This window comes from Athene cunicularia, unplaced genomic scaffold (genome assembly GCF_003259725.1).
Source record: "Athene cunicularia isolate RWA unplaced genomic scaffold, athCun1 chrLGE22_part1, whole genome shotgun sequence".
NCBI lineage: Eukaryota > Metazoa > Chordata > Aves > Strigiformes > Strigidae > Athene > Athene cunicularia.
Window position 1 is genome coordinate 59,654 of NW_020799534.1, and position 11,343 is coordinate 70,996.

The 11,343-nt window shown below is 55.7% G+C and overlaps 1 protein-coding gene across 1 annotated transcript; it reads right to left on the minus strand.

The window, feature by feature from the left end:
* Positions 1 to 5,224: 5,224 nt before the first annotated feature.
* Positions 5,225 to 5,710, minus strand: LOC113491017 (twist-related protein 2-like). The gene has a single exon (XM_026867636.1). It carries the CDS (start codon positions 5,708 to 5,710, stop codon positions 5,225 to 5,227), a length of 486 nt encoding a protein of 161 aa, XP_026723437.1.
* Between the last annotated feature and the right edge of the window lie 5,633 nt (positions 5,711 to 11,343).

Genomic DNA, 11,343 nt, shown 5'->3' on the forward strand with positions numbered 1-11,343 from the left:
CTGCCCGCGGGGCTGGCAGACGGGGCAGAGCCTGCCCGAGCCAGGCGGCAGATCGAAAAAATCCCCTAAGCCCAACGTGCCCCATCCCTTGGGGGCCCGACAGGTCTGCGGTGGGTGCTGTGCACATCCCCAGGCCTCAAGGGCAACGGTGCCCGGCACAACGGGCAACCAAAAAGGCCGGCACGGGCTGGCCCAGCGCAGGGATGTGCAGGAGCGCAGGCACGAGCGGCTCAGCCCAGCTCGTATCAAACTTAATCATCTCCCCTGGCCTCACGGCGCGGCCGATCCCAAACCAGCAGGCTCTAACGCCAATTAACGAGCTCACCGCAGGATTTTGAAGGCTGCCGAAGGGCTGCGGGAGCCTCCGGAGGAGGCCAGCCCTGCGCCAGGGCTCGCTGGGGGACCGACCGACACGGGGCTGGCGAGGACCAGACCAGCCAAGCTTGGCCCTTCCCTCCCTCCGCCGCATTAACGCCCTCATCCCTGTGCAGGTACAGCCCTATAAAAAGGAAATTAAATGCAAAGCCCGTCTTGTTAACACATCTCCTTCGTTCCTCCTCAGATCCCAGGTGCCTTCCCGTGACATTCGGCGATGAAATACGGGTTCGTTTCAAAGGCATTCCTCTGGGCTAAGCGAACGCAGCTGAGAGCGAGCGAGCCTGTCTCCTCGCGGGGATCGTAAACCGGCAGACATTTTAATGCTCGTGAGGGCTGGCTCTGTAATTTTATCTCTGTTTTAATTTTAACTAATCCCGAGTAGGGCTGAGAACCTGCCTTCCTGCGATGGAGAGGAGCCTGCTCCCCCCTGGGGCGGGTTTGGTGTTTTCTTCCATCTTTGATGGAAAGGTGGAAATTTTTGCTGGAAAAAGGCTTTTCTGTTGGTGAAATGAAGAGCAGCCCCAGTTGCCCCTGTGCCACGTCCTCGTGGCGGATGCTCTCGTGCGAGGGGAGCTGGAAGGGGATGGCTGGACGCCCCGTGGCTCTCCCTGCTCGGGGCTGGGCTCTGGGGCCGGCGGCAGAGCCGCTCGGGACAGTGAGGTGATGCCACCCCTTGCTCCTACACAGCAGTCAGGGTGTCCCCGACCAGCCCCGCCTGGTCCTGCACCCTCACCTGGAGCACGAGATCAGCCCTGGGATCTGGGGGGATGATGTCCTGCCTCCCTCATCCACAGCGGCTCCTCCACCAAAGACCAAATATCTCCTCCTCTGCCCGTCCATCCTGCAGATGCCGCGGCAAAGGCTACACCGGCGTGTGGGGGAAGAGAGCGGCCTTTGGAGGAAACTCCTGGGCTCCAAACCTGCTCTACGCCAGAGCAAGGAGCAAATCCCAGAACGCACAGATGGGAGCACGGTTGATGCTTAACGTGGCCCTTGACCCGAATGGAAAAACATGAAAAATGACCCAGGCACAGATTTCCCAGGATTTGGGCAACTCCTCCACTCTTCTGGGAGCTCAAACCAAAAGTGAAAGCGGGGTGGTTCCCCGCTTGCTGGATCTGGCTAAGGAGGAGCCCGACGCCTGGGCTTGGTCTAACCCAGCCCGGGGGTCCTGGGCCACCTTGGCCAGTTTAACCAGCAGTGAGCGAAGGGAAACGCTTCTCGCTGCTTGTAAAGGGCTGATCCAGGGTGACAAGGCAGCTCAGCCCGGAGGGACTGCGCTTCCTCGCCCGCCTGCGGAGGGGTGGCAGCTTTTTGAAGCTGATGCTGCTTCAAATGCATTTTCTGAGCAGATCTGAATAGGCGAAAGGAGCTCTCCCCGAGCTCCTTTAATACCCTGGTGCTTTAATACCGTGCAATGAGACGTATTTATAAATAAAAGAAAATGAAACATCCACCCGACAAAGCAGACTCCAAGCAAGAGCAACAGTCCCCAAAGGGAAGATTTATCCAAGGTCTTTCAGGATAGACAATTAAGTGAGGGCAACGCGAGAAAGACAATAAATCCAGGGAGACAAATGAAGGGCAAGGAATATCACCCCTTCCCACTCCGCCAGTCTTTCCCCCCCTCCCAGCACTTTCAGTTTCCAGCCTCATTTTCTCCTCCAGCAGGAAAAGAAACCATTTTAATGTGCTCAAGACTCTGCTGAAAAACCGTGAGCTTGGGGGACTTCAAACATTATTTTTCTTGCCTGAGGGGCTCAATCCCTCCTTCCCCGGCTGATGTCTCCTGGTTAACAAGGGCATATCCACATCCAGCTATTCCAGCACCCTTTGATATTTAATAGGCTGAGTTCCAGTGGAGACCAGTATGCCATTAGCTGCTTTGCATTATAAAATTACGGTCCCACTGCAAGCGCTGGGTTAATTCACTTACGGAGGAGAGACGCAAACCTTTCCAACTCCAGCATCGCTTCCCCTGTGGCTGTTCCCTCTTTTTGGTCTTTGCTTAGCAAATCCTCCTCCCATTACTTCCCCGTCCAACTGGGAGTTGCTAATTGGTACCGGAATACCGCTGCAGGTTGGCACAAAGCAGATTATTATCTATTCGGCTGAAGGATGCTTCGCCTCAAGGCAAGCACCGGAGCCGCTTGGGATGAATATTAACCGGCGGTGATAAGCACACCGAGCGTACCACGCTCACAGGACACGAGGGATTTTACACGGAGGCTTTTTCATTTAGCAGAGAGGTCTTTAGGATCGCTAAGGGTCTTTAATTCCTCTGTTTATCATGGGAACACAATCCCTGCCAAGCACTCAGCTTAAATAAACAGGTCTCCGAGTCAACGCCCGGGCGCAGAGCAGCACGTCAGCCCACACACGCGTGTGCAGCGGGCCAGAGCCTGGGGAAGATGGGGAGGGCACTCAGAAACCCCACACCTCCCCAGGGCGAAAATGCCTTTAGCTGGGCTTTAACGGAGCGCACAGACCTCCTCAGCGCGGACCAGGCCAACACAGCGCTGAAGCTCCTACAAACCACCCACCGAAGAAACCCGCGAGCTCCTTCCACCTCTCTCGCGAATTCAGGAGCGGGGCAAAGCCGTGCCGAGCTCTTTCGGGAGCGTGCACAGAGCACCCCGAGCCCCCCCCTCCAAAAAAAAACCCACGATAACCCGGCTGCACGCTGGAAAACTCGCAGGGCTGCAAAAACATGATGCCCAGGAGAGGGTGAGTGAGGCTCTGGGGGGGAATACGGGCTTGCTCTTCTCGCAGGGCTCCACACCCCGACTGTCCCTGGCAGCTTTTCAACTTCTCAAAGTGAGAATAAGTGCCCACAGGCTTCGCTCTGCCTGTCCCGCAGGGGAAGGGGTCCTGGGGGGCACCCAGCAGTGGCTAAGGGGCAGCAATCCCTCTTCCAGCAAGGACGGTCTTTTCATTCTTTCATTTTTTTAAACAACCAGGTCTGCCCCAAATAATTGAGGTTAAACACAGGTTTAAGAAAACTGGCAGTGTTCCTGTTGGTTGGAAAAGATCTCAGCCAGGCTTGCAGGAAAATGAGAATTTAAATGTGGCACACCCTTAGGTGAAACCCCCCCTGGGAGCTGGTCAGCAGCGCCTGCACCTCCAGCTGCGGATCTGAGCTGAAATTCGGGGCTGTGAAGTGGCAAAACCCGACGGCAGAAGGGTCAGCGGTGCTCGGGGTGGGGGGACACCAGCCGTGCCAGAGGGCCCCTCACAACCCTGGCATCCCTTGAGCCGCTTTGCAGAAATTCTCTAGGATGTATTTTTGTCTCAAAAAGGTCACTTTCCTCCCTTTCCCTCTCCCTCCGGCCTTTCAAAATGTGAGACCAGGGCAGAGAGCAGATAAATTTTTGCACCATGGCTTCCCCCAGACGTAGCCTGAAGGTGAAGGCGCTGGGAGCCGGTCGTCCTCGGAGGGCTGTGCCTGTGATGAGGCGGGGACCAGCGATCTCACACCAGTCTCTGCCCCAGATGGGGGTCAGCAGGGCTTAAAATAGGGTCTTGCACCCTCTCAACACTTCTCATCACAGTGGCCGGACTCTCTCGTGTTATAAATTTGCTGCTTCTGCAGGCAGGGAGACCACGGCTGGGCACAGGCACCCGGGTCCCTGCGCGGAATCGGGACTGTGGTAAGACCAGCCAGGAGGAGAAATGGCACAAAGGAGGGTGACGCCAATTCCTGGCAGAAAAAAATGATAAGAGGGTCTTTTGTGGGTAGCTCTTAGTGGTGGGTGCAAGAAAAATAGAGTCCGTTTGCAGTTGGCGTCCCCAGAAGACGCGGCGGTCCCTCGCCTCCGGTGCCAGGGCTGACACGAGGCGGAGGTTCATGAGTCAGTGCCCAAGGAAAGTCAGAAGCCCTGGTGCTGCTCTGGGGAAAATGGGGACTCTTGGGACCTGGGCTGGGCTCCCATGAAATGTCCCCAAAGTCCACGGCTTGGGTCTGTCCTCTGGAGCTTTCTGTTCCTGCTCACGGGGCTGCAGGAAGTGTTAGCACGCAGCTGACCCTCTCCCCCCGTTCGCCCTTTCTCCCAGCCCAACAAGACCTAAAGCACCAAAACCAGGATTATCTCCCTCTCAGCAGCTTTGCCAGTGATTGAAAAGACTCTGAGGTGGCGGCTGGACGGTGCTGAGTACCTCGAACGAGGGGTGCAGCGCAAGGAACATCGGCACCCCGGCATCCTCGCTCAACATTTTATTCTCTGCAGATCGGGAGGGATTACGGATCCCATTTTATCTGCAGCGCTTTAGGAGAGGGCTAAAAGAAAACCTGGCCGGCTGGAGGCCCCAGGGCCACCCAATGGCTCCAAGCAATGGCTACCGAGTTGGACCCGGTGGCCAGGACAAGGCTTCGCACGGCGGGAGCCGCAGCAGCCGTCGGGCGATGGCTGCGGGGCCGCCGCCGGCCTCGCTCGTGCGGCTTCGACACCTCGGTAACCCCAGCACTTCCAGGAGGGCGTCTGCTGATTTACGCGCCCTCCTGGCTTACCGTGAGAGGATAAATCAGATTTTTTTTTAAGCCCTCATTTTAAACCTTTCACTAGCCTGCCCCAGAGCAGACCCCGCTAAATGAGATCAGTCGCTTTAGGGCTCCGCTGCTCGGCCCCCTGCGACGTCCCACCGGCCCCGGTGAGGTTGGGAATCGCCACCTCCTCTGACCGCCGGCCTTGGCGGCGTCTGGGGTTCGTTAAAGCAAATCGTTTGCACGTGGAGCGTGAGGAGGGGGCGGCTGCTGTGCGTTTCCCCCACAGGAGCGAGCTGGGGAGATGCGCGGAGGATGCAGGAGCGAGGGACGTGTCGGCGGGGAGGTGTCGGTACATACCCCGGCTCAGTGGGATGCGGACATGGACCAAGCCCCTTCCATCCTCCAGACGGAGAAGGCGTAGCTGAGCCTCTCGTGGGCCAGGTAGTTGCAGCTGGTGATCTTGTGGTCCAGCTCATCGCTCTGCAGGACCTGGTACAAGAAGTCTATGTAGCGGGCGGCCAGCTTGAGGGTTTGGATCTTGCTCAGCTTGTCGGAGGGCAGCGTGGGGATGATCTTCCGCAGCTCCGCGAAGGCGTCGTTGAGCGACTGGGTCCGCTGGCGTTCCCGCACGTTGGCGATCACGCGCTGCGTGTGCACGTCCTCGAAGGACTGCGGGACGGGGCTGCGCTTGCTCCGCTTGCCCTGCGGCGAGGGGGCGCCGCTGTCCTCTGCCAGCTTGCCCCCCTGGCCGCGCTTGCGGAGACATTTCTTGTGCAGCCGCTCGCCTTCCTCCTCGCTGGTGACCAGGCTGCCTTCGGGGGAGTCCGGACACATGTTTTCCTCTTTCATCTTCTCGTCACCTTGCAGACGAAGGGCTCCGGGGTCTCACGAGATGCGGCGGGCACAGCGCATCGGCAAGGCGGCCTGGAGAGCAGCCAGCGCCCGCGCGAGAGGTGCAGCCTGGAGCATCCACCCTTCAGCCTCCCCAAACTTCCCAAGCCTCGCAGAGCCCTCCAAGGAGCTCCGTTGGTTTTTCCTTTGGGCTACAGAGAGGAGGGCGTTCGGATAACTTTGGGGAATGGCTCTTGCTGATAGGGTGAGGAGGACCGTGGGCGGACCAGGCACAGACCAATGCAGCCGTGCAAGGTAACGCAAACATCAGTGGAGCTTATGGGTTCCAGATTTCCTCCCTCCCTCCTCCACCGACACCCCCAAGCCCTCCGGCACAGATGCTCCTGCCTGCTGCCCGGATGTCAGGGGACATTGCCTATGCTAATGTGAGCACCAGCCATGGAGTTCAGGGGAGGCTTTTTATTTGATTTTTAGTCTTTTTTTTTTTAAAAAAAAAAGATTTTTTTTTTTAAGCCCCGTTGACCCCGCAAAAAGCCAGCCAGAAATATTTACTTGTTCAGTTTGGAATAGGAGACTTTTATCTACGAGGGATTCAAGTGGAGATGTGGAGCAGTGATGAGGGATACAGGGACCCTCTGAACCCAGAGGAAGAAGCAACAGCGATAGGCATCCACCCTGCTCTCAAGAAATGGCATAATTCAAAATGAACTCGCGTTTGCATCCATCCATCCATCTGCCCGCCCGTCCATCCATCCATCCATCCATCCATCCATCCATCCATCCATCCATCCATCCATCCATCCTCTGGCAGCCCACAGTAGCCCTTATTATACAGAGGGAAGCCAATACTCACCCACCATCATATTCCTCTCCATTAAATCTGGCAGCTATTGCGGATTGGGAGGGTGTCATAGGTGCAGGCCCTGTTCCTGGCTGGACCCACAGCAGTTCAGCCCCTGATTTCCCCAGGAAATCGAGCACCATCGCTTCCTTACACCGCTCCTACAAATAGACCCACTTTCTCCTCCCTGCAGGAATCCTGGGAGAGCTGGATCCTCTTTCAGCCAAGGTTGGAGGTTCAGCTTCAGACCACCAAGTCATAAAATACCCTGCACAGGTTGTATCAGGTCGCTTTCAGCCCTCTGTTCTCACACCGGTAGAATCAACACATGGAACTGGAGTGCCTCGGCGACCCACCGTCCTGCCGCACCCAACCACCCAACTCCCAAAGAGCTCCTACACCTTTGGGAACCCCACAACCTTCCCATCTCCCCTCTCTGCCTCTCCGAGGTGTTTCTTGACCTCATCCAAGCTGCCTCTGCTCCTCGGGCTCTCCTGGCATTGCTCCCTGCTCTTGGTCCCTGGGAGCGCTCACCCCGAGTCCCTTTGGAGGGACACGGAATTCCTGGCAGGATGCTCCTTGGGGATATTGGGATCCATCCCCAGCAGAGCTCCACAGCCCTTGCTGCAACCTTACTTTGTCATTCTGTCTTAAAATGAGAGCACAAAGGGGTATTACGGGAACGGCACCGTATAAAACAGTAGCAGTGATTCATCAAAATAATTAAAATAATATCAATAAAACATAAATTGTTGAGTTGATGTATGCCTGTCTCTGTATAGATAGTCTCAAATTGGCTCCTTTTTATCACATCTAACAAGTTTCCATATATAATGTATTTTACTCACAGAAATATGTAACGTACTCCAGAGTTCTCCCACACGGCACCGTGCTGATCCCCCGCCCACCCCCGGCCTGGCAGTGATGGGGCTGCGGCAGCTCAGGCCGAGCATGACCAGGAGGCTGCAGGAGAAAGTCCTTTCAAAGGCAACGACCTTTTTTTTTTTTTTTTTTTTTTTGTCATCTTGCTGCATATAACAAAATTAATATTCTCATCTTGTCAGTATTCGCTTCCTCCTGAGTAACCTACACTCTCGTACTGCAGTCTTCTCTTGAACTTCTCCTCCGGAACCTCTGACCCGCTCCCTACAGCCCGAGGAGGAGGAGGAGGAGGATGCCCCGATGCTCTTCGGGGTGAGGCTGCCTAAGAGCAAGTGATTGGGCCAACTCTGCTTAAGTTTTCGGTAGAAAAACCTCAATTTGGGCTCAGCCACGAGGTATTTCTTAAAACCAAGCTGCGTAGACTTGTCGAGCCTTGCTGAGCAGCCAGGGAGCCCGTTGGCCGCCAGCGCTCCCAGCGAAACCCCTTCCAACCCCTTCGCCTCCCTAATCACACCCACCCGGGTGCTCCGGTTTCGCTCAGGATGCAGCCGCCCTACACGGGCTTTACTCTGTTTTAAAGAAATAACGTGTTTTCAGTCTTCCACAGGTGTCTCTTGAACATCCATCCTGCTGGGCGACCCCAAAGCATCGCCCAGGGAGACCGGAACGACGCAGGATTTTGGATCTGAGAGGGCTTTGGCTCAGCCCCGTCCTCCCTGCGCTCGCATTGGCTTGTCAGGGACAGCAGTGGTCACAGATGGGAGCTAGCAGAGAGCCGACGTGTGGAAAAAAACCCCACCCAATATTGCTTAAAGGTGTAAAAGCCGCTCAGGAACAGGTTGATGCTCAGACCTGCTGGGGTGGAGCGCGGTGACTTTGCTCACCGGTGCCAGCGGGGCAGCGGCTCGACACATTACTCACACGCGAGCGTTGTCAAGACAGCGACTCAGATCAGCTGTTCATAACGCGGAAAGACAATAGATCACAGGGGCCTGGGAAAGCGAGAGAAAACAAAGGGCGAGGGAAAAATACCCCAGGGAGGGCAGGATTTCGGCAGGATCCAGGGTCCTCCGATCCCGCGCTTTGGAGGAGCTGGCTCGGCTCTGCCGAGGGTTGGGGCGCTGCCAATTAACACCAGCTGGGGCACGGGCTTCTGCCTGGGTTTTGGTTTTTTATTAATTTTTTTATTGTGTGGTTTTTTTTTTTTAAAAAAAAAAAAAAAGTTTAATTTCGCTGGAGAACGATTTTGGACGAAGGAAGTGAAGTTTGGTATTGTTGCTGATATCCTTGAGCAAAAGGAGAAACACAATGAGCTTTGATCCGCAGGAAGGATCAGTCTAAACACCCCGAACTGCTCAAGCGGGCTTTCTTACCCAGATTTGGACGTTTTGCAGCAAGAGTATTTTTTTTTTCCCCCCTCAAACATTTCAATTTGTTCTTTCAGTGAGTGGGTTTTTTGGAAGAATATTAATATCAACTTTTCATGGAAAGGTCACGAGTCACCAAACTGGTTTCAATAACTTGGCTTTTCCAGCTAGCTGGGGGTTTTATAGCGCTCGTTTTGACAGATCAGTGAAAATTTCAGACCTTTAAATATGCGGAGAACAAAAAAAAAAGCCTAGTGAGAAGCCGCCAGATGGAAGATTTGAATTCCCACCATGTCCCAGCCCCTCTGCCTACCTCCCCTCCTGGTCCTCCTCCGCCCTCTCATTTTTTTTTTTTTTTTTTTTTTTTGGTTCAGGTGGGAAATGTCCCTGGTGCTGGGCTGTTTTCAGCAGATCTGAGCCTGGGAAGATGGTTTGCGGGGCCAAAGCTCGCACTTTGGAAAGAAAAGGAAGGTGAAAAAGAGAAAGGAGGGACGCTACCAAACCACAGAGGGACAGAGAGGGAGGGAGCCCGGAGTCCATCACCTGGCAAGCCAGGGCTGAGGGTCACCGATAACTTCAGAGAGGCTCTGACGGGAGCTCTCTCGTGGGGTCGAGGTGGGGACCAAGGTTTCTTTAGAAAGGGGCTGAGGCGTCCCCTCCAAACCTCATCCCCCGGGGGGCTGGAAGCACGTCTGGGTCAGCCGGAGCATCCTCTGTCTCCGGGCCTCACCCGGAGATGCTCTTCACCAGCCTTCACGCCGGTCTCCAAACCCCGCGGCGATCCCAGCCCCGCTGTGCTTTTGGCCCCAGGGAGCTGAGCTTTGCCACGAGCACTCACTCACCTCCTTTTGGTACAACTCACCGACGTCAGGCTGTTGTCCAGGGATGTCCTGGACTCTCCGTCTGCCACCGGTCTTCCAGGGATCGTCCACCGGAGCAGGAGGAGGCCGTTCCCTGCGTGGGCTGAAGGACACTGTGGCGCTGCCACGCGTCCGGGTCCAGCTCTGTCCCACTCAGGAGTGCAGAGCAACCACTCAATATCACAATTTATTGCAAAAATTTGAGAGAGGTCACGTCTTTTGGCTTTTCTGCGTTGGATCTCGGGTACGAGGAGCGATCCTGAGCTGGGCTGGCTGCGATGGGGGGAGGTCTCGGGGGCAGGTGGGGCCTTGGGGTTAATGCACACGGGAGAAGAGCTCGTAGGGAGCTGATGCTCCACCACCCGCGGGGTGAGGAAGGTGGGCAGGAGGCTTCTTCATCCTTGGGTTTAGGGAAGGGGTTGAACCCGTGATTTTTCTCGCCTCGTGGTGGGTAAATCAGGGCTGCATCCACCGTGAGCGTAAAGAGAAACGACCAGGCGAGTCGGGTTCGACCCAAACAACCTCCACAGATGCAACGACTCGCCCTTGGTGGGCAGAGCGGGGCTGGGCCAGGACGTACGTCCCTGAGTCTGGGTGCAAAGGCCATTTTGGGCCGGAGAAGCTGAGAAAGCGCCACCCGCCAGCTCCACCCACGATTTGCAGGCTGGTAAAACCTAAAAAAAAAAATATAAAAATCAAACCTGCCTGGTGCTGCGAAGAGCTGGGGCTGCGCAGGGCTAACACGGTCCATGTGTGAGCCCGGTGCTGTCGATAGCATCGCTTTGATGGCCCAGGACCTGATTACGCCTGCAAATAATTCTGGGCATAAAATCAGAGGCTGAGCCTCGATGCAGAAGGTTAGTTTTTTGGGGTTGGGTGGTTTTTGGTTGGGTTGTTTTTTTTTTTTCTTCTTCTTCAAGCTCCTTTTCTTTGTTAGAGAGGACAAAAATAATCTCTATTTTATCCTGCGTGAAAAAAAGGAGGATAACGCTAATAAATTGAGAACATTAAAGGGAGCCAGGAATAGCCGCTGCCCCTGGAGGCTGGGGAAGCAGCTTTGGTTTCGCAGGTTTTTCTAGTTATTGCAGCGTTAGAGTGGAAACATGTGTGGTGCGAATAAAAATGCGAAGCATCCGCTGTAGCGTGCTGTTGCTGCAGCAACCGCAGGGAATATGGGCGAGGGGGATCGTGCAGGGCTCTGGCTGTAAAAGGGAACTCGAGCGCTGCGGGGCCCTTTGATCTGCGCGCCTGCAGCTTTGATTGATGGCCTCGCAATTCATTTCCTTGTCAAAGTGACATAACGTTCCTGGAACTTGCTGAACTTTTTAAGAACTAAAAGATGTTCCCCACCAAAACGCGCGTGCGCGCGCGCACACACACTCCCCCCGCGGTCCACCCTTCCCTGAGTCGGGGGCAGAAGGGACTGGGGTGGTGGATGGGGTCTGCCCGGTGGTGTTACTGGTGAGACTGGGCGTCGGTTGTGGCGTTTTTCCACCTGGTTTTGCCCCTTCCTGGGAGCGGAGCCGCGGGTCGGGACGGTGGGATGAGCGACGGGGGGAAGCCCCGCGTGCCGCCTGCAGATGCCAACCGCCGCCCTGCGCTGCCGACCATCCTGTTCCAGTTAATTTTTATATGTGAAAGTTTTTTTCCTGCCCCCCCTCAACCCCCCCCCCCCCCCCC

Bases quoted from the DNA above. Each gene is read 5' to 3' on its own strand.
- LOC113491017 (XM_026867636.1), bottom strand. From the start codon at position 5,710: ATGAAAGAGGAAAACATGTGTCCGGACTCCCCCGAAGGCAGCCTGGTC.